The 26,254-nt window shown below is 44.2% G+C and overlaps 1 protein-coding gene across 1 annotated transcript in view; it reads left to right on the top strand.

Moving 5' to 3' along the window:
* The window catches only part of ABHD3 (abhydrolase domain containing 3, phospholipase), a 60,355-nt gene that overhangs the window by 19,240 nt on the left and 14,861 nt on the right, over nt 1-26,254 (top strand). The window contains exon 4 of the mRNA XM_055417114.2: nt 3,441-3,486. Within this exon, the coding sequence (XP_055273089.1) occupies nt 3,441-3,486 (46 nt within the window). The remainder of the gene's footprint in view (nt 1-3,440; nt 3,487-26,254) is intronic.

Consider the following 26,254-nt stretch of genomic DNA (forward strand, 5'->3'; position numbering starts at 1 on the left):
TTCCATTGTTTCCCCATCTATTTGCCATGAAGTGATGACACCAGATGCCATGATCTTAGTTTTCTGAATGTTGAGTTTTAAGCCAACTTTTTTACTCTCTTCTTTCATTTTCATCAAGAAGCTCTTTAGTTCTTCACTTTCTGCCATAATGGTGGTGTCATCTGCATAGCTGAGGTTATTGATATTTCTCCCAGCAATCTTGATTCCAGCTTGTGCTTCATCCAGCCCAGCGTTCCTCATGATGTACTCTGCATATAAGTTAAATAAGCAGGGTGACAATATATAGCCTTGACATACTTCCTTTCCTATTTGGAACCAGTCTGTTGTTCCATGTCCAGTTCTAACTGTTGCTTCCTGACCTGCATATAGGTTTCTCAAGAGGCAGGTCTGCTGCTGCTGCTGCTAAGTCACTTCAGTCGTGTCCGACTCTGTGTGACCCCATAGAGGGCAGCCCATCAGGCTCCCCCGTCCCTGGGATTCTCCAGGCAAGAACACTGGAGTGGGTTGCCATTTCCTTCTCCAATGTGTGAAAGTGAAAAGGGAAAGTGAAGTCGCTCAGTCGTGTCCAATTCTTAGTGACCCCATGGACTGCAGCCTACCAGGCTCCTCCGTCCATGGGATTTTCTAGGCAAGAGTACTGGAGTGGCTTGCCATTGCCTTCTCCGAGAGGCAGGTCAGGTGTCTGGTATTCCCATCTCTTTCAGAATTTTCCACAGTTTGTTGTGATCCACACAGTCAAAGGCTTGGGCAGAAGTAGATGTTTTTCTGAAACTCTCTTGCTTTTTCTATGATACGGCAGATGTTGGCAATTTGATATCTGGTTCCTCTGCCTTTTTAAATCCAGCTTGAACATCTGGAAGTTCACAGTTCACACACTGTTGAAGCCTGGCTTGGAGAATTTTGAGCATTACTTTGCTAGCGTGTGAGATGAGTGCAATTGTGTGATAGTTTGAGCATTCTTTGGCATTGCCTTTCTTAAGAACTGGAATGAAAACTGACCTTTTCTAGTCCTGTGGCCACTGCTGAGTTTTCCAAATTTGCTGGCATATTGAATGCAGCACTTTCACAGCATCATCTTTTAGGATTTGAAATAGCTCAACTGGAATTCCATCACCTCCACTAGCTTTGTTCATAGTGATGCTTCCTAAGGCCCACTTAACTTCGCGTTCTAAGAGGTCTGACTCTAGGTGAGTGATCACACCATCGTGATTATCTGGGTCGTGAACATCTTTTTTGTACAGTTCTTCTGTGTATTCTTGCCACCTCTTCTTAATATCTTCTGCTGTTAAGTCTGTACCATTTCTGTCCTTTATTGAGCCCATCTTTGCATGAAATGTTCCCTTGGTATCTCTCATTTTCTTGAAGAGATCTCTAGTCTTTCCCATTCTATTGTTTTCCTCTATTTCTTTGCATTGATCACTGAGGAAAGCTTTCTTATCTCTCCTTCCTATTCTTTGGAAGTCTGCATTCAAATGGGTATATCTTTCCTTTTCTCCTTTGCCTTTCGCCTCTCTTCCTTTCAGAGCTGTTTGTAAGGCCTCCTCAGACAGCCATTTTGCCTTTTTGCATTTCTTTTTCTTGGGGATGGTCTTGATCACTGCTTCCTGTACAATGTCACAACCCTACGTCCATAGTTCTTCAGGCACTCTATCAGATCGAATCCCTTGAATCTATTTGTTACTTCCTCTGTATAGTCGTAAGGGATTTGATTTAGGTCATATCTGAGTGGTCTAGTGGTTTTTCCTACTTTCTTCAATTTAAGTCTGAGTTTGGCAATAAGGAGTTCATGATCTGAGCCACAGTCAGTTTCTGGTCTTGCTTTTGCTGACTGTATAGAGCTTCTCCATCTTTGGCTGCAAAGAATATAATCAATCTGATTTCAGTATTGAGCATCTGGTGATGTCCATGTGTAGAGTCTTCTCTTGTGTTGTTGGAGGAGGGTATTTGCTATGACCAGTGGGTTTTCTTGGCAAAACTCTGTTAGTAAGGTCTTTTAGTAGGGGCTCTTCTTTCAGTAGGGCATGATAAAACTGTCTATATGACCTTTCAGATGTGAGAAAGAATTCCTTTGCAAAAACATCCTGAAGTAAAATCTAAACCCCTAAGTCTATCCAAGTCATGAATATTTATTAGTGAATATTCAATTCATTGGTTTTAGAACCCATACGGTGATCAACAGTACCTTGAAAGAAGGCAGTTAGAGTACATACAAAACTGTTCTGTTCTTAATTACAGGCTTTTTGTATTTATTTCTTCTGTGTGAAATACATCATGAAAACAAAGATAGTAAATGCTTTAAATACACAAAAGGGATGTGGGGTTAAATTAGAACCTTAAATAATCTTGATTGATTAGTTAAGTAGATAGACAAAAAGAAAATGAATTTTAATTGACATGAATATAGATTCACTAAGGCAAAGAGAACCCGTGCAGACACAAGTCAGGATTTTGCTTGAGGATGGCAAAAATACATATCTGGGGTTATGGTTGATGGAAAGTTTTGTGTGGCAGAATGATTGTGTAAAGGTAGCATGGTGTTGCAACTACCATTGTTTCTAGTTAGCTAATGGTCTTTGTATAGTTACTGTGAGCCAGTGCTACTGTAAAGCCCTTCACTTATGACCACTGACCCAGGACAGGCAAACAGGATTGTAGGACACAGAGCTATTTGTTTCTCCCCTCGGTCAGCCGAACACCAAGCGGTAGCATAGTGGGGACCCAGCCTTCCAGCTCAGGTGCCATGTCCCTCACAATTCTACCTGCCATGATGCTTTCACTGCAGGTAAAATTCCAGTCTCTCTATTTGCTGAGCTTTGAAGGGACAAGAGCTAATTCAGGATGGGAATAGATGCTCATTCCCTGGTGGATCAAACGGTAAAGAATCTGCCTTCAATGCAGGAGATGTGGGTTCAATCCCTGGGTCAGGAAGATCCCCTGGAGGAGGAAATGGCAACCCACTCCAGTATTCTTGTCTGGAGAATCCCATGGACAGAGGAGCCTGGAAGGCTACAGTCCATGTGGTCGCAGAGTCAGACATGACTGAGTGACTAACACTTTAATGTTACAAATAGAATAGTTAGAAGACATTTTTTAATTTGAAGCAAAAACATTTAAGTTTGACTTGTATTCAGAATTGTTTTAATAATACTTATTGGAGGTCTACACATCTACATAGTAAAAAGTTGTAAAGATTCTGCTTTTGGAAGGAAAATTTAATACCACTTTGATATATAGTTTCCTGGTTTGAATCCTTATGTTGACTTTAGAGAACTAGAAATGTATTTTAGTGCATTTAATGACATTATCAAGCATCCTTGTTTCTTTGGAACAGATTTCTAAGAACCTTTTAGTGCTCTAATATAGGCCCAAGAAGAGTACTTTAATATTATATTGTTAAGATCATGCATAAAAATAACAAAAATTGTTTTTTTGGTTTTTAGATATGTGGTTTTTAACAACAGAGGAGTGGCGGGGGAGAATCTCTTGGTAAGTAAATTTAAGTTAATGACAGCAGCTTAATTTTTAAAGAAATACAGTTTTATAACAAAAAGAAGGGCTTCCCTGGTGGCTCAGAGGTTAAAGCGTCTGCCTCCAATGCGGGAGACCCGGGTTCAATCCCTGGGTTGGGAAGATCCCCTGGAGAAGGAAATGGTAACCCACTCCAGTATTCTTGCCTGAAGAATCCCATGGACGGAGAAGCCTGGTAGGCTACAGTCCACGGGGTCGCAAAGAGTCGGACACGACTGGGCGACTGAACGGAACGGAACAAAAAGATACTCTTTTTGATTTAAGATAACTTATTATATTAATAATACAAGTTCACTGCGGAAAAATATGGGTAAGGGGAGAAAAAGGAAACTTGTAAAACCCATGATTATACAACCAGGGGAATCCTCTTAGTCTGTGTTCATCTAGACCTTATATTTAAATTTTAAAATGTTACATATTTCTATTTTTTAAAATAAGGCTTTATTTTGTAACTTAACTTTTTATACTTACTGTAGGTTAGCAACAAATATTTATCAACGTCATTTTTAGTGGAAAACACATTTTCTTTAAAAATTAACTAGTGCCCCCAAAAATTAACCAATAGAGTAATACTTGATTTACTTAAGTAATTTACTGTTTTTGTGAAACAGATTGACTGCATGTTATATGCTTATTTGCCTGTCAAAGTTTCCATAGAGGAGATATTATTTTAAATCAGTTTTTTCCCCCTTTTATAACCCGTAAACTTTTGCTAGGATAGAATTTCTTGCATCTCTTGGAAAATCATCACTATCTGGTGTATTAACTGTGAGTTGGAATGAGAAATATTACACTCACTGAAATTTTCTTGAAGCTTTTCAACTATTAGTCCCTCACCACTTCAACAGGTCAAAGGCAATTCTATCAGAATAGAAAGAACCTTTTTTTTTTTTTTTGAATCATTGATAAAGAATGATATTAAGACTATAAATAATTAAGTCATGCTGGAAATAAAAATATACAATCATGTCACTATGTTGGTACATTATGAGAATTTGGGGGGAGAAAAGAGCTCTTGCGCTTTAATTGATAAATCCTGGAGGGGATCAAGATCAACCTGATTGCAAAAGCTAAAGTTATTAAGTGTTTACAGTCTTACTCCAGTTCCTTGTGAAGGTGAAGATTCCGTTTTCCTTATTTGGTCCAGCCCTGTAGGAATCTCATAGGTAGGTTTGTAGGTACTCTAAAAGGAAAGATTTGAACGTGGCTCTGGACCAAGCCAGTCGTTTCTGAGCAGCTCCTGTCTGCTGTGTGTCCTTCCAGATGCTTCCAGGACACAAAGCTGGGAAAGGCATGGTCTTAGGCTCTCAAGAAAATGCACTGAAAAGTAAAGTCCATTTGGTCCCATAAAAGGAGAACAAAGGATCAGTTTGTTCAGCAAAGCTGTGTTGTATGCCTATTAAATCAGGTACCTGTGCAGGCCATAGTGAGGAGTGCGTACAGTACTACACACAGCCCTAACCCTTTCTTAGGAAACTTGAGTTGCAAAAGAGGGTACATAAGTTGCAAGAGCTATATAATAATATAGATAGTGCGGTGCTAACTGTGACCACAAAAAGGTGTATTAAGGCTACAGAGATTAGAGGGAAGGAGTAACTAACTCCTGGGGGAGGTGGAAGAACATGACAGTAGAAGTGGGTTTGAGCTGGATCTTAAAGGTTATGGTATTGAACCAGCAGAGGGAGAGAGAAGCTTTCTCAGCATAAAGAACGAGATGTTAAAGAGGGTGGGCAGCAAGTCCTTATTTGTGGAGGGCTAACGATGGTGCTTCCTGACCTGCATACAGGTTTCTCAAGAGGCATGTCAGGTGGTCTGGGATTCCCATCTCTTTCAGAATGTTCCACAGTTTATTGTGATCGACACAGTCAAAGGCTTTGGCATAGTCAATGAAGCAGAAATAGATGTTTTTCTGAAACTCTCTTGCTTTCTCCATGATCCAGCGGATGTTGGCAATTTGATCTCTGGTGCCTCTGCCTTTTCTAAAACCAGCTTGAACATCTGGAAGTTCACGGTTGACATACTGCTGAAGCCTGGCTTGGAGAATTTTGAGCATGACTTTACTAGCATGTGAGATGAGTGCAATTGTGCAGTAGTTTGAGCATTCTTTGGCATTGCCTTTCTTTGGGATTGGAATGAAGACTGACCTCTTCCAGTCCTGTGGCCACTGCTGAGTTTTCCAAATCTGCTGGCATATTGAGTGCAGCACTTTCACAGCATCATCTTTCAAGACTTGAAATAGCTCAACTGGAATTCCATCACCTCCACTAGCTTTGTTCGTAGTGATGCTTTCTAAGGCCCACTTGACTTCACATTCCAAGATGTCCGGCTCTAGGTCAGTGATCATGTTATCGTGACTATCTTGGTCGTGAAGATCTTTTTTGTACCGTTCTTCTGTGTATTCCTGCCACCTCTTCTTAATATCTTCTGCTTCTGTTAGGTCCATACCATTTCTGTCCTTTATTGAGCCCATCTTTGCATGAAATGTTCCCTTGGAATCTCCAATTTTCTTGAAGAGGTCTCTTGTTTTTCCTATTCTGTTGTTTTCCTCTATTTCTTTGCATTGATCACTGAGGAACAGTTAGAACTGGACATGGAACAACAGACTGGTTCCAAATAGGAAAAGGTGTACGTCAAGGTTGTATATTGTCACCTTGCTTATTTAACTTATATGCAGAGTACATCATGAGGAACGCTGGGCTGGAAGAAGCACAAGCTGGAATCAAGATTGCTGGGAGAAATATCAATAACCTCAGATATGCAGATGACACTACCCTTATGGCAGAAAGTGAAGAGGAACTCAAAAGCCTCTTGATGAAAGTGAAAGAGAAGAGTGAAAAGGTTGGCTTGAAGCTCAACATTCAGAAAATAAAGATCATGGCATCTGGTCCCATCACTTCATGGGAAATAGATGGAAAAACAGTAGAAACAGTGTCAGACTTTATTTTTTTGGGCTCCAAAATCACTGCAGATGCTGATTGCAGCCATGAAATTAAAAGATGCTTGCTCCTTGGAAGGAAAGTTATGACCAACCTTGATAGTATATTAAAAAGCAGAGACATTACTTTGCCAACCAAAGTCCGTCTAGTCAAGGCAATGGTTTTTCCCGTGGTCATGTATGGATGTGAGAGTTGGACTGTAAAGAAAGCTGATCGCCGAAGAATCGATGCTTTTGAACTGTGGTGTTGGAGAAGACTCTTGAGAGTCCCTTGGACTGCAAGGAGATCCAACCAGTCCATTCTAGAGGAGATCAATCCTGGATGTTCATTGGAGGGACTGATGCTAAAGCTGAAACTGCAATACTTTGGCCACCTCACGCGACAAGTTGACTCACTGGAAAAGACTCTGATGCTGGGAAAGGTTGGGGGCGGGAGGAGAAGGGGACGACGGAGAATGAGATGGCTGGATGGCATCACCGACTCTGTGGACCTGAGTTTGAGTGAACTCCAGGAGTTGGTGATGGACAGGGAGGCCTGGCGTGCTGTGATTCATGGGGTCGCGGAGAGTCGGACACGACTGAGCGACTGAACTGAACTGAACTGAACTGAACGATGGTGCTAAACCTGAAACTGCAATACTTTGGCCACCTCATGCAACGAGTTGACTCACTGGAAAAGACTCTGATGCTGGGAAAGGTTGGGGGCCGGAGGAGAAGGGGACGACTGAGAATGAGATGGCTGGATGGCATCACCGACTCTGTGGACATGAGTTTGAGTGAACTCCGGGAGTTGGTGATGGACAGGGAGGCCTGGCGTGCTGTGATTCATGGGGTCGGAAAGGGTCAGACACAACTGAGCGACTGAACTGAACTGAACTGAATGATGGTGATCATTTTCTCTAATGTTTATGGAGTCCTTAGAATATATCAGTTATGTCTTTTCCTATTGATGTTCAGTAATAGAAACAACCCTGTGATTTAGGTGAGCATAGCGACCATGACCCCCATTTTCCAGATGAAGAAAACGAGGCACAAGTAGGCTACGAATGTGCCCTCACCGGGAAATTCAGAGCCAGGATTCAGACCAGGTAGGCTGACTGCGTGCTTATGTTCGTGACGTTTGTGCTGTACTCCTTCTTATTGCTCAAGAAGTGTTAGGAATTCTCCCAGAAAGGGAGGGCCAGATTTTGAAGAGTCATGTGTAGAACCCCAGGGAACCTACTGTTGAACCATTGACTCTTTCTAAGTTTCTTTTATGGATGTATAATTGACATATACAATAACTTAGTCATGTTTTAGAAAGAAAACCGCAGCAGAAAAGTGATGGAGGGGAAGGAGGCTTGGCAATTGCTAAAGATCTATTCAGAGTGTGAAGGGCTTCCCTGGTGGCTCAATGGTAAAGAATCTGCCTGCCAGTGCAGGAGATGCAGGTTCAATCCTTGGGTCAGGAAGATCCCCTGGAGAAGGAAATGGCAACCCACTCCAATATTCTTGCCTGGGAAATCTCATGGACAGAGGAGCCTGGTGGACTACAGTCCATAGGGTCGCAAAAGAGCTGGACACCAAACAAGAATATAAGCACACAGTCAGCCTACCTGGTCTGAGCGACCAAACAACAACAATCCAGAGTGTGAATGTAGATGTAGGGGACGCGGACAGAAATGAGGGGTTTTTCTGGGCAGAAAGAATAGTGTTCATTGTATTGTGGGAAGTGGAGAGAAGGGAGTCAACATCAGCATGTCTAGTTTTGCTGAACTGTAAAAGGCTAATATGATGAATGGTAATATTTGCCGAAATAGGAAATGTAGGAGAATTTACAAGATTTTGGTGTTATCGAAATAACAAGTTCAGTTTTAGATGTTGGGGGTGCTTTGATGTCATCCAGGTGGAAATTTCTCATAAACACTCAGATGTACTAGACTGGCTGTCAGAAGAGACATACAGGCTGGAGAAAGGCATCATGGATTATGGGTATACAGTGGAACCAGGAGGTCAGGAGTGGATGAGATTGCCTAGGACTGTTGGTCTAGCAAAGGATAGACTCTTAGAACACGACAAACAGGAAGGAGGAGAGAAAAAGATGAAGAGGAGGAAGCTTGGGAAAACTTCTGCCTGAACATTTACATTTAATTGGAATTTTACTTTGAAAGAAGGCAGCAACCCAGTAACTTTGAGCCATAAATTTGCATCTACATGCTCAGTCATGTTCAACTCTGCCTGCCAGGTTCCTCTGTCCCTGGGATTTTCCTGGCAAGAATGCTGGAGTGGGTTGCCATTTCCTCCAGGGGATCTGCCCAACCCAGGGGTCAAACCTGTCTCCTGCATTGCACACAGATTCTTTACCTCTGAACCACTGGGAAAGCCCCATAAACTTGCATAGATTTTTAAAAAATCTCCACAAGAATACTTCGGGAGATTTTACAAAGGGATAGTAATTAGATTTTTATTTTTATTTTTTTTACTTCTAAAGAACTCACTGAGTTCTAAGCAGGAGGATAAGAGAAGCTTGGTCTCTGGTGTCTTTTACAGTGCCTGGGTTGAATTTTGATGAACTGATACCCCTAGCAAATATCTGTATCCTAAACGCTAATTCAATCTAACTTTAAAAAGAATAGGATATCAAATGACTTAAATGTAATGACTAAGATCATGGCATCCGATCCCATCACTTCATGGCAAATAGAAAGGGAAAAAGTGGAAACAGTGACAGATTTTATTTTCTTCGGTTCCAAAATCACTGTGGATGGTGACTGCAGCCATGAAATTAAAAGATGCTTGCTCCCTGGAAGAAAAGCTATAACAAGTCTAGACAGTGTATTAAAAAGCAGAGACATCACTTTGCTGATGAAGTTCATATAGTCAAAGCTATGGTTTTTCCAGTAGTCATGTATGGATGTGAGAGTTGGACCATAAAGAAGACTGAGCACTGAAGAATTGATGCTTTCGAACTGTGGTGCTAAAGACTCTTGAGAGTCCTTTGGACAGCAAGGAGATCAAACCAGTCAATCCTAAAGGAAATCAACCCTGAATTGGAAAGGCTGATGCTGAAACTGAAGCTCCAATACTTTGGCCACCTGATGAGAAGAGCCGACTTACTTGAAAATACCCTGATGCTGGGACAAATTGAGGGCAAGAGGAGAAGGGGGCAACAAAGGATGAGATGATTGGATGACTGAGTCAGTCCATCACTGACTCAATGGACATGAGTTTGAGCAAATTCTGAGAGATAGTGAAGGACAGGGAAGCCTAGAGTGCTACAGTCCATGGGATCAAAAACAGTGGAGCATGACTTAGTGACTGAACAACAACAAAAAATGAAATATACTTTAACATATATTTGTACCCAAATGGATCACAAAAACGAATTGCCAATATTGATTGTTAGAGCTGGCTTTGACATTGAGAGCTCTTGAGAGCCTTTCTTCTTTCTGCCTTAGAGCTATGAACAATTACTGTTTCAGACTAGAGGAACTCTATGAGTATTTATAACTTCCCTGTTCCAGAAAGGACTGAATATAGCCCAGACCCAGAGTAAGTAAGACTTTAGGGTAGTCATAATAAAGAACAACAGATGAATCAGCAAAGATCGAACAGGGAGAGGAACTGACTCGAACTGAAATTAATCGAAGAGAGCTAGCGAAGGTGACGTGGAATTTAGGGTAAGCCATTCTCTTAGCGGTGGAAGAAAAGCAAGAGGAAAAGATCTGCTGAAATAAGTTGGTGATATACTTAGAATTTATAGGGGTGGTTATGGCCCCTGCAAAGCAGAATAAGAAAGTAGAAATCTTCTAGCACCATATTGTCCTTATTTCTAATTAGTCTTTGCAGGATTGAGAGAAAGCCAGAAGCCTTGCTTGCTGGGAAATGAGAAGCCTTCACTTTTCCCTCTCTGGGCCTCTGAGCTGTAGAAGACAGAGAGTCCCAGTCTTAGTAGACTAATTCTCAGATATCCCTGCAGGCACCCTCAAGGTGGGCGGTGCCTTTAGGAAGCCAAGTTATACACAAACTTCCTCATATTAGTGATTACTTTGGGAACTGTCATGTTTCCAGCTTAGTTTAGAAATGATGATTTACAAAGAACTCAGTGAAACCTGAGTTTGTTAAAGGTTACACTCCCTCTCCTTTTATTTGTAGGGTTATGCAGATTTCTATGTCCCTAAGCCTAGAAACGGAGAAGGCAATGGCAAGCCACTTCAGTACTCTTGCCTAGAAAATCACATGGACAGAGGAGCCTGGTGGGCTGCAGTCCATGGGGTCGCTACTAGTCAGACATGACTGAGCAACTTCACTTTTACTTTTCACTTTCACACATTGGAGAAGGAAATGGCAACCCACTCCAGTGTTCTTGCCTGGAGAATCCCAGGGATGGCGGAGCCTGGTCGGCTGCCGTCTATGGGGTCGTACAGAGTCGGACACGACTGAAGCGACTTAGCAGCAGCAGCAGCAGCAAGCCTAGAAAATCCCATGGATGGAGGAGCATGGTAGGCTGCAGTCCATGGGGTCGCTGTGGGTCGGACACAACTGAGCGACTTCACTTTCACTTTTCACTTTCACACATTGGAGAAGGAAATGGCAACCCACTCCAGTGTTCTTGCCTGGAGAATCCCAGGGACGGGGGAGCCTGGTGGGCTTCCATCTATGGGGTCACACAGAGTCGGACACAACTGAAGTGACTTAGCAGCAGCAGCAGCAAACCCAACCAGAAAACCCTCTCAGCCACTTTGGAACATATTCTGGCAGTTTCTCAAAAACTTAAAAATTGAGTTGCTGTATGATCCAGCAGTGCCGCTCCTAGGTATATATACAAGAAATGAAAATATTTATTCATTCAATAACTTGTACACATATACTTATAGCCGCGTTATTCATAATAACCAGGCTTCCCAGGTGGCACTAGTAGTAAAGAATCCGTCTGCCAACACAGGAGATGCAAGAGATGAGGATTTGATCCCTGGGTCAGGAAGATCTCTTGGAAGAAGAAATGGCAACCCACTCAGGATTCTTGCCTGGAGAATCCCATGGAGAGAGGCGCCTGGTGGGCTACAGTCCATGAGGTCGCAAAGAGTCAGACACGACAAAGCACACACACACATTCATAATAACTAAAAGATGGAAGGAAACAGATGTCCATCAACAGACAAATGGATAAATAAAATGTGGTACAGCTAGGTCATGGATTACTATTCAGCATTAAAAAATGAGTAAAGTACTGATACATGCCACAATATGAAACAGACTTGAGAACATTATGCTAAGTGAAAGAAGCCAGATAGAAGATCACATACTAAATGATTTCATTTATACAAAATATTCCAAACAGACAAATCTGTAGAGATGGAAAGTAGATTAGTGGCTGCCTTGGGCTGAGGAAGGGGGAGTTATTGCAAGTGGTGGAGGGTTTCTTTGGGGAGTGATGAAAATGTTCTAAAATTGTGATGATAGTTGTACAATTCTAAATATACTTTAAAAAACCACATCTTAAATGGGTGAATTGTATGCTAAGTGAACCATGCCTCATAAAGTTCTTAAAAAGAAAAGCCTTAGGACTTCCCTGGTGGTCCAGTGGTTAAGACTCTGTTTTCCTATTGCAGGGAGCCTGGGTTCTATCCCTGGTCAGGGAACTAGATCCTACGTGCTGCAGTTAAGACCTGACATGGCCAAATAAACAAAAATAAATAAATATTAAAAAAATAAAAAAAGAAAGAAAAGCCTCCTTCAAGTACTTTCAGTTCAAGTTAGAGCTGGTTCAGTGGGTTCAGGGGAGGGTCAACAGTGGAGCAGAAGCCGGAAAATACTTTGAGGTACTTTGAGTGAAAGTCATTCAGTCATGTCTGATTCTTTGTGACCTCATGGACAGCAACTTGCCAGGCTTCTCTGTCCATGGGGATTTTCCAGGCAAGAATACTGGCATGGGTTGCCATGCCCTCCTCCAGGGGATCTTCCCAACCCAGGGATCCAACCCAGGTCTCCCGGGTTGCAGGCAGATTCTTTACCATCTGAGCCACCAGGGAAGCCCAGAAAATGCTTTAAAACCATGCTACTCCAAACGTGGTCTCTGGGCCAGCTTCTAGTTTTCAAACTATCTGACACCATCGCTGACAGGGTGAGAGAATGTGAGCCAACTTCAACTCCAACCACGCTGCTGAGGTGGGCTGATTGCTTTTTCTTTTTCATAGAAACACTCTCCGGGTGAGAGAAGCAGTGCACTGATATTCATTCTGACATCAGCCCCTTATCACACCCTTTCCTGGCACTTTAAGTAGCTCTGCTTCAGGGATCCTCTAATCCAAAAACAAAAAAACCCAAAAAACCCCTCATTTAATAAATGAGGACATCTCTGGAGAAATAGGCTGACAGGCCTGAGGTCGTAAAGCTGATTAATGGTCTTAGGGCAGGAACTCGACTGTCCAGTGTCTTAACATTTCATTTCTGGCTTTTGGTCAAGTCAGGCTGAAAAGCTGGGGGTTGAGATAAAGAAGGTTTTCAAAGAGAGGGATCTTGCCTCAATCTCCGATGCTTTGGGTGGTTAATTAAGGACTCAGATCTAGAGAAATCTGCTCTTGTTCCCTGCTGAGCTTTTCCACCTTGGAAGTTAATGGGGTAGGGAGGGATTTAGGAAATTCACAAGGGATGAAGGACTTGCTGGTCTGAGGGAGGAGGAACATACAGTTCAGGGCTGGCCAGGGCCAGTTCAGTCCTCAGACTCTCACCTTTACGCACTGCCTTTCCCATACCCAGCCATCGTGTGCCACCCACGTTTGCTCTTTCCTAAATGTTTCCCCAGATAACCTCTCCCGCTACCTATCACAACAACCCCGGAAGGTCATCAGTCAGGTGTGGATATGAGTATGTTGAATCCTTTAGAATTTTCTTCTAGCACTGATAGGTGCAGTTCAGTAATATCTTGTAATAGCTCAATATTATCAATGTTATGAGGTGATGTCACTCAGTAATATCAACTCTTGGTGGGTGTGCAAAAGATTGTACACTTCTCTATATTTAAACAATTTTCAGTAAAATATCTAGAGGGAAGTTGCTGTATAACACAGGGAGCTCAACATGCTGCTCGGTGACTATCTGTTGTTCAATCTTTTAAGTAGTCCTGTGCTCTTTGTGACCCCAGGGACTGCGGCCTGCCATGGACGGCAGGACTGTGACAGCCTAGAGGGGTGGGAAATCCTGTGGACAAAGGAACCTGACGTGCTGCGGTCCATGGGCTGCAAAGAGTCAGATACGACTTAGCTACTGAGCAACAGCTAAGAGGAGTGGGATGTGGGGGTGGGTGGGAGGAAGGTTCGAGACAGGGGGGATATATGTGTACTTAAGGTTCTTTTCCAGTGAGTCAACTCATCGCATGAGGTGGCCAAAGTATTGGAGTTTCAGCTTTAGCATCAGTCCTTGGGGTCACAGAGTCGGACACGACTGAGTGACTGAACTGAACTGAACTGAAGGTTGATTCATTGTTGTACGGCAGAAACCAATAGAACGTTGTAAAGCAATTATCATCCAATTAAAAATAAGTTTAAAAAAGAATTTTAGGAATGGTATATCTTTAAGGAATAGCAGTTATAATTTTAGGAGTAACAGTGATGTGATTACCAGCTACCATTTATTGAAGGCTTCACCTGTGCCAGGTGTTCCTTTGTGCCGTGAGTGTTAGTCGTATTCAACTCTTTGTGACCCCACGGACTGTAGCCGGCCAGGCTCCTCTGTCCATGGGATTCTCCAGGCAAGAATACTGGAGTGGGTTGCCATTTCCTTCTTCAGGGGTTCCTTCTGATAGAATCCGGGTCTCTTCCATTGCGGGCGAATTCTTGACCGTCTGAGCCGCCAGGGGTTTTGCTGTGAGCTGTTTAGCAGTACTTCTCCATGCGCTGCAGGCAATCCCTGTAGAACTAGACGTTCCTCTTCCCCAGTCACTCGAGGTAGGCTTTGTCATTCTTGTCACTGCAGCCTCCTCCTCTCTTGGCTCAGCTCTCACCCTGTTCTTTATTCCCTTTGAGCAGTTGCTTCTCAGCCCTGGCTGCACAGTAGGATCCTCTGGAGAACTTCAAAAAATCTCTGATCTCTGAATGCCATCCTCCAAAGATTCTGATTCATTTGACCTGGGGTTGAGTCCCCGGGTTTGTTTTTGTCCTAACGCCCTCTTTCTATAGGCCGGGCTGAAAATCACTGTGAGGTTGTGGGGAGTCCCAGGTTTCTTAGGATCCTGATCTGAGAACTCCTGTCTGTGTGGCTGACCTGCTCTAAGCCACTAACAAACTGTGCTCATTTATCGGAGTCTCTTTGCAGCAGGACTGCGTAAGCATGTGCGATAGCCATCCAGAATGTTAGCAGGAACACGGCATACAGGCTGTCTTGGCCTCAGAGTTGGCCAGGATATTTCCTGGGGCCCTTTGTTTTGTGGTTGGTTATTTTAAATAATTAACTAATTTTCAGGCGTATTTAGCTACCTGGTTGTTTTGTATGTCTGTCCATGGAGGTAAAATGATTATTCATTACAGAGCTGGTTTTGCTTAGAGATGCACATACAATTGTTTTCTCCGACTCCTTATTTAACAAACTCAGCTTCCAGAAATAGGGTCAGTTTTCCTAAGAATGATTTGGGCAGCTCACTAAGTACTGGCCTGGGAGTGGGTTGAGTGTAAACAAAACAGCACAACATGGAGAGCAGTTAAGAAGTGTCAACTAAAAAAGATATACAACTTCAGAGTTGTGAGTTAAGTTTTATTTGGGGCAAAATGAGGACTGCAGCGCGGGAAGCTGCATCCCAGATAGCTCTGAGATACTGCTCCAAAGCAGCTAGAGGGGGAAAGTCAACATACGAGGTTTGGGTGAAGGGGGAGTTCAATACCATAAATAACTCGTTTTATTTGTTATTTTATTTTTTTCTTTTTGTTTTCTGAAGCACTCATTTTAAAAAAGGTTTTTTGTTAGTCACGAGGATCTGATATCACCATGAAGGGATTTAGTGCTTCTCTAGATATGAGGAGATGCAGGGATTGAGATCATAAAATCTGTTCATTAAAAACATCCAACTATCTAAAGTCCTGTCCCACCAGATTCCCTGGAGCCCAGAGTGCCTCACTCCACCCTGAACTCCCTCAGGGGTTGTTGAAGGTCAACAGCCATAGCAGCATGGGGTTCAATCTCTGTAGAGGCAGCTGGCAAACGCCTTTGTTGTTCAGTCGTTGGCACTGTTTTTGTTAAGTGCCAATTTGTAGTTGACAGAAGCATAGTTAGTCCTATTATAAATGGATTATCCCTTTCAAGATTATCCCTTGCAAGATTTCACAGAGTTTATTTAAGCATCATCTTATCAAATATTTAAGTACAAACCTTTAAATACTAGTAAGAAGAAGACTGTAAAATGAAATATTTTAAGCTCTTGATGTTCATCAAGACATTAGAGAAAATGTGAAATGTAAGTGATTTTCAAAAAGATATTTGTGTACCTTTTCCAGTTTTATTTTTTTTCTGGACAGAAAACTGAAATCTTTTTATGAGCTGGCCTGGTTCAGTGTAGGATATGTGGCAGGCATTGAGAGAAAGGTCCCGGGTTATGGCTTTTTCTGCAGATTAGCAAATTAATCTGCTCCCAGAATAGCTAGGGAGAGTCAGGCTATCCGATTAACAGGGTGAATTTTAATTTTTTCTATACTCCCCACATTTTTAAAATGAAATTTGCATTTCATAAAACAAATGACTTCTAAATCAGGACAAGAAAATTCTCTTTCAGGATAAGGAGAAATCATTGTGTCTCCTTTTTGGAAGTTATGGGTAAATTAGATATCATTCATAGATAAATATAAAATATATGCTTTATTCTTTTCTGATCTATTATATATAAATAATTTAGAATTAATTTTACTGCATTATTCTCAATCCTATTGTATAGCGTATGGAACTCTGCTCAGTGTTATGTGCTGGCATGGATGTGAGGGGGTTTGAAGAAGAATGGGTACCTGTTTATGTATGGCCGAGTCCCTTCCCTGTTCACCTGAAACTATCACAACATTGTTAATTGGCTGTATCCCAATATGAAATGTTTTGATGTTTAAAAAAAAAGGAAATTAACTCTGATAGCCATTTAAGAAATTACTGTTGTTTCTCTCTGATCGTAGTTGCAGTTGAACAATATGAATAATCTTGGTTTGTAATTATTGTCAAATTATTCTATCTAACTTGTAAAAATACTTATGTCCAATGTCTGCTCGAAGGTTATCTCTCCTTTAGATTTTTCTGCATTTTTTAAGAATACCTTTCTCATCCTCTTTTTACTATAAAAGTAATGCATCACTCAACTGAATCCTGCTGGGTTATTCTTCCTTCCTTTAGTGATTAGATGTGGCTTACTTTACCTCTGTTCTGAAAGCATGAAATAAGGCAAGGATCACTGCAATATGATAGTTGCTAGTGATAATATTAATAGTAGCCCCTAGCAACTGGGGCTTCCCTGGTAGCTCAGATGGTAAAGAGCCTGCCTGTAATGCCGGAGACCTGGGTTCAATCCCTGGGTTGGGAAGAAGAGAATTAATTATCACGTTTTATCTAAAAAGATGTTAATATCATTTATTAACACATATATGTGTAATCTAGAAAGATGGTACTGATGAACCTGTTTGCAGGGCAGTGAAAGAGACAGAAACATGAAGAGTTGACTTGTAGACACAGCAGAGAAAGGAGGGGTGAGGCAGGTTGAGAGAGTAGCACTGAAACATATATAAAACGTATTTACATCATCATATGCAAAATAGGTGGCCTGCGGAAATTTGCTGCGTGAAGCTTGGAGCTCAAATCCGATGCTCTGTGACAACCTAAAGGGTTGATATGGGGTGGGAGGTGAGAGGGAGGTTCACAAAGGAGGGGACCTGTGTATATTCATGTTGATGTATGGCAGAAACCAACATAATATTGTAAAGTAATCACCCTCCAGTTAATTTAATTAAAAAGATGCTATAAAGTTATATCTTCAAATCTGAAGAAAATTTCTGCCAGACCTACCAGTTTGATGTATTACCCCCCCATAAATGTCTTTGCTGTGTGTCCTAGATGAATTCTTCCTTTAGTGGGAGTGAAGTCCTATAAAGAAAGCACATGATGTTTCCTGTTGGAGCCCTGTCAAGTAGCGAGAGGTTCTGTGCTATAACTACATAGTTTTGCATATCTGAGGTTACCAGGTCATCTCACTTTCCATCCTGTGTGTTTCTGTGTAATCTGACAAGTGTTTCATGACTGTCCGAGATGGAGAGGAGCAAGATAGTAAGAGAGAGAGCCTCACATATATTGTAAGGGCTGGGAGCAGGCTGGACAGGACAAGTTGGGATAGAATTGGGAAAGGCTGTGAGTTCTTTGGGATAACAGGGGCCAAGTCTGACCTTTTGTCTGGCGTTTATTGAATTAGTTCAAGGCTTGATTTCAACAGGCAGAGCTGACCGTGCAGGCCATGTGGCAGAAGTTTACACAGGTGGCAAGGGTATTGAGAGATTTAGCAGACAAGAGAGGGGCAGGGTCCATGGACCAGAATCCATACAGATGGAGGAATAGTGAAACACAGGGCTGGAAAGGTGACTGGGCATATTATGAAGGGCCTTAACAGGGGACTTTGTATTGAATTCAGTCAGCAATGGAAAGCTAATGGAGCGTATTAATCAGAAACTCTGTCCTGATTAGAGCTGGAAATGTTCTCTAGGAAGATTAATCTCGCAGTGAGTGGGATGTGTGATTATGGATGGTTATTAGGAAAGGCTGGGAATTAACCATGTCAGAGCATATCACCTCATGGTCCAAGTGAAAGGTACAAAGGCCTGGGAGCTGAGAAGGCTGGTGCCTCCCACCACTTTTTCCTCTTGACATGTACCATTCCCATCTAGCCTACCTGATGGTTTCCCACTGCAGGCACTCGCATCTCCAACGGGGGCGGTGGGGAGGGCCTCCTCTAGCCACAGAAGGCTGCTGAACCTGTACTGAGGACAGACCAGGTGCCAGGGGGTTAATCTCCAGGATGCCTTCCACCAATGGTGAAGTTAACTGTGCGTGAAGTCGAAGTCGCTCAGTCATGTTTGACTCTTTGTGACCCCATGGACTGTAGTCTACCAGGCCCCTCTGTCCATGGGATTTCCCAGGCAAGAGTACTGGAGTGGTTTGCCATTTCCTTCTCCAGAGGATCTTCCCACCTCAGGGATCAAACCCAGGTCTCCTGCATTGTAGGCAGACGCTTTACCGTCTGAGCCAGTCACTAAATCATGCCCGCCTCTTTGTGACCCCATGGACTGTAGCCCGCCAGGCTCCTCTGCCCATGAGATTTCCCAGGCAAGAATACTGGAGTGGGTTGCCATTTCCTTCTCCATGAAACTAACTGGTGGATCAATAACCCTTGCCACTTGGTTGAGATAACTTTGAGCTTTGTTCAACAGTCTCCCAAAGTGCCCCAATGGGATTGAGTTCCAGTCATGCACAGCCACAAATTGCTGGCTAACATTCTTGATGGCTTCCTACCCTTCCTGACTCACTCACCACTCCCCTGCTCCCACTTGCTGCTATGCCTTCAAATGAACCACTCACCTTTGTCGCGGGGACCTTCTGAGAGAATCTAACATACCAGGTCTTTACTCGAGTAGAAAGAAGGGCTTGCCTGTGTGTCCTGCAAAGATTCTGGAGAGGAAGAAGCTATAGGAAGTGTATTGACTGTGGGTTAAGGGAAAGGAAGAAGGCAATGTCACCTACAGTTTTAAATAAGAAAATGCAGACTTCGTCGTTCATAGGAAAAAGGGAAGTTAGGGGAAGCATTAGGAATTTTCATGAAGAGATAAAAGGGTTTGCTTTGGGGCATTTTGAGTTTGAAGTACAGATTGTACTTTACTTCTAGAACTTTGCAATTTGCATCTGGAGCTCAGGAAGAAGGAAGAGCCTGGAGATTCAGGTTTAGTTGCAGCCGAAGGCAACAGGAAAAGAGGGTGACAGAGGATGAGATGGTTAGATAGCTTCACTGACTCAATACACATGAGTTTGAGCAAACTCCAGGAGGTAGTGAAAGACAGGGAGGCCTGGCATGCTGCAGTCCATGGGGTCGGCAAGAGTTGGACACTACTGAGTGACTGAACAGCAAGAGGTAGTTGATGAAGCTGTGAAGGTAAAACAGGACCTCCAGGAACAGGGTGTGGACCAGAGAATGAGCAGTTGCAGGCCTATGACAGAACTTCCGGAACTGAATTCTCCCTTTTGGGGTAGTAGGAAGAATGACAGGAACTGGCAGGAAATGGAAAGCCAGCAGCTGGAGGAGGATGGGACACAGTCATCACAGGAGCCTCGGGAAGGGCTGAAACCAGGCAGATGATGCCAGAAAGGCTCTGGGTGTGCTGAGTTTCAGAATGCTGGGAGCTTTGATCTGTTCAGTTCAGTTCAGTTCAGTCGCTCAGTCGTGTCCGACTCTTTGCGACCCCATGAATCATAGCACGCTAATTTCCTCGGTTTTGTCTCGTCACAACAAAAATTTGAAGTGACGGATGTTAAAGCCCTTGGTGCATCACAGCTCTCAGATAGTGTTACAGCTCAGTTTTATTTAGATAAAGGAAAATACACCCTCAAGGCGTGAGGGCATGCGGACCCAAAAGATGCGAAGAGAAGAGGGAGAGAGCGAGCACGCATGTGCAGGAGAGAGTCCCCCCCGGCCCTTTGGCTCCTCTTTTTATATGTTTTTTCCTCCCCTTGGGCCTGCCCTATGTAACTGGGCTAGCCAGGAGTGCTGTTTGTTCTACCTGAGGTCCTCACTCCAGTCCTCGGACCTTCCTTTGTTCTATTTTCACGGGCTTTTCCCTTCCTTGTCTTTTAGCCACCGCCATTCTGGGCTCCTTTTTTCTATTCTAACTACCTAACATCCCCCCCTCAAGAGATGGGAGGCCCAATTCTTTGGGAATAGGGGCATCGAGGTCTTTCTGGCTACTTCCTGCTGAACTGGGGTAGCGAGGGGCATTGGGCCTCCCTCTTTTTCTAGTCTCAGGCCTCAGAGTCCTTGTAGTGGTGTCCATCTAAGGGTCAGTGATACTTTCCATGGTCAGTGGTAGTTTTATATATCCTTGTTGAACTGGCACCGCATGTTGTAGCTTGTTGACCTGGGCCGAGACAAAATGGGTTCAGTTCAGCCGCTCAGTCGTGTCCGACTCTTTGCGACCCCATGAATCGCAGCACGCCAGGCCTCCCTGTCTATCACCAACTCCCGGAGTTCACTCAAACTCATGTCCATTGAGTCGGTGATGCCATCCAGCCATCTCATTCTCTGTTGTCCCCGTCTCCTCCTGCCCCCAATCCTTCTTAGCATCAGACTCTTTTCCAGTGAGTCAACTCTTCGCATGAGGTGGCCAAAGTATTGGAGTTTCAGCTTTAGTATCAGTCCTTCCAGTGAACACCCAGGATCGATCTCCTTTAGAATGGACTGGTTGGATCTCCTTGCAGTCCAAGGGACTCTCAAGAGTCTTCTCCAGCACCACAGTTCAAAAGCATCAATTCTTCGGCGATCAGCTTTCTTCACAGTCCAACTCTCACATGCATACATGACCACGGGAAAAACCAGAGCCTTGACTAGACGGACCTTGGTTGAAGACAATTGATAATACATGGAGCATCATAAGCAGCATCAATGTGGCATTACAAGGACTAGTAGGGGCATTAGTCAACTCCAAATTCCCATTGCCAGGATGGCTCAAGTCCCTTCTTATTCAGGGATCAGAAGATCTATCTCCTGTTTGTTTTGGAGTACAACCCCTGCCAAGCTGTTGGCTCTTTAGAGCTGTCCTGAGAAATCTTATCCCCAGAAACTAGATTTTTGGGCTATCCATTAGAATGGCACTCATTTGTAGTTCTGAATAGGTATCTGAGATCTCCTAGGGGCTCACAGGTATATTGAGTGTCCTCTTCTGTTTTCTTCCACGGCTTGACTCGTGAGTAGTGAATCCAGGAGTTACTTTGACTGCTGTAGGGGTAGAAAGTATTACAGGGTAGGGGCCCTTCCATGAGAGCTGGAGTTGAGCCTTTGGGGACCCATCTTTCCAGACTTGAGTCTCTGGAGCATATAGTGGTGACTCCCTAGAAGCTTTTGGGTCCTGGTCTCACCCCACAAGCATATATCCTGTTGGAATTGACCAGTGTCCATGGTATAAGACTGGAGAGTCTGAGCCTTTGGATCTAGGAAGAGGTCACTGATATAAGCAAAGGTCTCCCTCCCATCTAGAATCTCCTGAGGACTAAGACCAGCCTGCTCCTTAGGGACAGTGCGGGTGCAGAGGAGGGCTGTTGCTATGGAAGCTCCCTTCCATCCCAGGGAGGTCTCCTGGGTTATCTTTTTTATCGCTGATTTTCAGAACTGGTTGGCTCTTTCTACTTTTCTTGAAGACTGAGGCCTCCAGGCACAATGGAGATAATAAGTAATGCCCAATGCTTTAGGGATCCCTTGGGTGACCTTAGAAGTAAATGATGTGCCATTGTCACTTTGTAATGACCTGGGTAGACCAAATCTCGGAATGATTTCATGGAGGAGATTTTTTACTACCTCCTCAGCCCTCCTAGTCTGGGTGGGAAAGCCTTCAATCCATGCTGTGAATGTATCTATCATGACTAATAGGTATTTATACCTTGGAGAAACTGGCATCTGGGTGAAGTCCATCTGCCAGTCCTCTCCTGGGTAGGTCCCACGTTGTTGGATGGGCTGGGCCAGCTGGGATCTTTGAGCTCCTTGGGTGTTGTTAAATTGGCAAGTGGGATAAGAGGAGACCACTTGCCTTATAGTCATTTGGAGGCCTGTTCCTCTGAAGGACCTTTCTAGTAATCTTTGGAGGGCCTTTTCTGCTAAATAAGTAGTGGCATGTAAGCTGTTAACCAACTTCCATTGGAGGTTCCCAGGCAGAAAAAGGAGTCCCTCCTTTTGGAACCACCCCATATGATCTTCTTAGAAAGCCTTTACTCTTAGCATTAAGAGTATCACCTTCAGTATATGAAGGAGTTTCCGGCAAATTAGTCTGTGGAACTAAGGTGGCAACCCTGTTAGATCATTGTTCTGTTAATGCTGCTCTCTTAGCTGCCTGATCAGCTGCTTGGTTCCCTCATGCCATTTCCGTGCTCCCTTTTTGGTGTCCCTTGCAATGGGAGACTGAAACCTCAGTGGGCAGATGGACTGCCTCCAAGTCTAAGGATTTGATCACCATATTTGATTGGGGACCCTCGGGTTGTCAAGTGGCCCCTTTCTTTCCAAATAGCCGCATGTTCATGTAGCACCAGAAAGACATAGTTGGAGTCAGTATAAATGGCTACTCTTTCTTTTTCCCAGCTCTAAAGCTAGAGTCAGGGCTATGAGCTCAGCTAACTGAGCTGAAGTACCTGGTAGCAAAGATTTAGCCTCTGTGGCCTCAAAATTGGAGACTACTGCATACCCAGCTCTTCTTTTTCCATCCAAGACAAAGCTGCTTCCATCAGTGTACCAGATTTCCTCAGGATTGGTCAGAGGATCTTCTGACGATCCCTCTTGGGGTTTTGTCCATTGGCCCAAGGTTTCTTGTCCATTGGCCAAGAGTGACAGGGGAGAGAGCCCTCAGGGGTAGGCAGGAGGGTGGCTGGGTTAAGAACCTCACAAGGGGATATAGTGAGGCCTGGATTTTCCATCAGCACTCTTAATATCTAAAGATTCTTTGATCAGACATCCATAAATGGCTTCTCCCATTCAGGAGCTGTTTCACTTGGTGGCTGGTAAAAATAGTTAGTTTGCCCTCAAAAGAGTTTTAAAGCATCTTCTAGCAGGACTGCAATAGCTGCAAGGTTTCGAAGGCAGGGAGAGATTTCTTCTTAATAAGGGAGGAGGACAGTCAGGGACCACTAGAAACTGGTGGGAAAATATTTGTTCATCCCAGCAACAAAGTGCTCAGGTGAATCTTTTTGTCACTGTTTTTTCTGTTGCTCTCCAAATGGTACAGGTTTGAAAGGAGAAGGCTCCAGAGTAGGTTAGGACAGAGTAGGTAGTAGGCCCCTGTGTCAACCAAGAAATTCTCAGGCCTGCCTGCCACATCCAGTTGCACCCTTGGCTCCAGCCCCATGATGGTTATCTGTGACAGACGGGCTGGCTGGAGCAGGCCGCTTCAGGCTTGACACTTGACCTTGAGGCTCTTGGGTCCCGAGGGCAGAGTGCCACCCAATGTCGCAGTTGATAGCATTTATAGCAAGACTTTTAGGAGACTTGTCATGGTTTGGACACTCTTTGGCCCGGTGCCCCGTCTGTCTACAGATTAAGCACTTCTCTCGTGCTTTGTCCTTCAAGGACTTGAGGTTTGCCACAGGGCTTCCCTGGAAGGCAGCCAGCATCTGGGCATGCCTTATCTCTTTCCTTTTCTTCCTCTCCTGGGCCTTAGCCTCCTTCTCCTGTTCTCTGTTATAAAAGGTATTGGTGGCTGTCTGGACCATCTCATCTAAAGAGGCAGCAGAGTCCTGTTGTAACTTTATTCTGATATCTGATGCACATTGGGACAGGAATTTGTCCTTTAAAATCACCTGTCCCTCGTAAGAGTCTAAGTCCAGATTGTTAAACTTTTGGAGGGCCTCTTTTAGCCTTTTCAGAAAGGCAGTGGGGTTCTTGTTGGGGTCCTGAGTTATTGCTGAGACTGGGCACAGTCCCTCAAGTAATAGGCTTCCTTCTATTTCCATGGGTGGGCTTCCTTATGAGTGAGTCTTTCTGAAGTTTATCCTAACCAGTACTGTTGCAACCTGAGAGCCAGGCGTCCCCAGGTCAGGGTGCAGATCCCCAGGCAGACTGAGGCGTGACAGCCTCCTGGAAACTGAACCCCTGGGCAGGTTGAGGCAGGTCGGCCTCCCGAGAATTGGGTCCCTGGGCAGGTTGAGGCGTGAAGACCTCCTGCGACCCCCGAACTGGTGGATCCCCAAGCAAGTTGAGGCATGACAACCTTTTGAGGTCCAGATCCCTAGGCAGGTCAAGGCAGGTTGACCTCCTGGGACCCCCAGACAAGTTGGGCATCCCCAAGGTCTCCAGTGTGACCAGTGCTGGGTAAGATTAAGGGGTTGTAATTTTAACTCATTGCCAGTTTGTTCACCGCAGATGGGAATAGATATCATAACATAAAGCAATCCAGGCCTGTGCCCTGAAACTGGGAACCTGGTGAAGTGGTCATAAGCCTTATCCTCTTACTGCTCTAAGGGATTGTAAGTCACTGATTTCCTCCCCTAGTCCTCCATAAGAGCAGGTTAGGGTGTCTCCAATGGTAAACATTTCGTTGTCATAGACCCAGTTTAGGTAATAACAGAAGTAATGACAAAGGAGTGGGTTATCTGGCCCTGTTAGGGGCATTAAAATATTTTAATAATAGGCTGGGTGGAGCGATGTTGCCTACAAGGGGGCAGGGTCCTGGTTGTAGGAGTTAATAATTGGCTTAAGAACAAATTGGTAAGAGGCAACAGACCAGATGTTCCATAAAAGTGGAGTGGAAATTTGATCCAAACTTTAGGAAAAGGGTGGTAAGGGTTTGGGCCCAAACGGCCTGCAGGGCTAACTCCCAAAGTGGCAAACATTATCCCTGGGAGCCCAATTGCCTTTGAAGGAATGCCAACAGATGGACTTCTAGCAGGCACACAATGCCTGTCTCCCACCCTAGCAGGTTCACTGGGAGATGCTGATGTTGCACATGTTGTAGGAAACATGGAAAATGAAGGCCTGAATATCTAGAGGGACTAGGTATTATACAGTATTTCCCTCCCAAGGGACAACTATTTTCGTGTCCCTCCAGAAGTTGTAGAGGCAACATTGTGGGCCTGGACGGGGCTCGGGAAAAGAGCATGAAACAGGAGGGAAGGGGGCCGGGCACAACTTTTGAAAGAATGACATAGCACAAGGACATAACGTAAACCGATTAAAATCAGTTGGATCCAAGATGACAAGTCAAATTCAGGTAAATCTTAATCCCCAATCTGTAAGCTAAATGACACACCCAGAGGTGGCAGAACAGCTCCAAGTCACTGTCAAAAGACAGAAGAGTGAGTGGTTCCCCAATGGTTGGGATGATCCTCCCACTCATTAGCATATGAATTCACGCAGCTTGCAAAACCTAGCCAAACCGAATTCCATGGTGGAAGCACTTGCCCTCTGCAGTGGCCCACACTCTGCCGAGTGTGCTTCTCTCTGAATCCTAACAAATCCACCTCTTACCTATCGCTGTGTCTCTCACTGAAGTTTTGCAATGAGACATCAGAGCCTGAGCTTCGTTAGGTCCTGAAGCCAGGCATCATGGGTTTTGGCCAGGCTCAAGTCCCAAGAGAGAGGAGCTGAAGGACGGGAGGAAAAAGCAATGGAAAAAACGCGCCAAGGATTCCCCTTCGTAGCCTGCTGGAAAATCTGCTGAATACCTGACCTGTGCTCACAGTTTTCATTGGCTTGATCCTTGGCACAAAGAAGATTAAGGACAGGAGAACCCCCACCAGCTTGGGTAACAGCTCCTGGGGCTCAGCAGAGAGTGGAGCCTTTGGGACATACTGAGAAGTAGCCTCTCCAGAGTCCCTCACTTGCGCCCACTGCCGCTCGCCTGTTCGCAGGGGGGTTCGAGGAAACAAGAAACGAGAGATCGAGAGATCGTAAAGGAATTAAGATTTCGTTAGGCATATGTCCCTCCAGCCATAGGAGCGAGGACCTCCTACTATAACGGGAGGTCTTCTGGAATCTGAGACAGCCACGTGAGATTTCTGCTGAGTTAGTTTTTCCCTGTCCTGGTTTCCAGCACGCTGGGCTTCTTGTCACTTCCCCTGTGC

Source organism: Moschus berezovskii, chromosome 28 (genome assembly GCF_049115385.1).
Source record: "Moschus berezovskii isolate FMDL1 chromosome 28, NW_MosBer_1.0, whole genome shotgun sequence".
NCBI lineage: Eukaryota > Metazoa > Chordata > Mammalia > Artiodactyla > Moschidae > Moschus > Moschus berezovskii.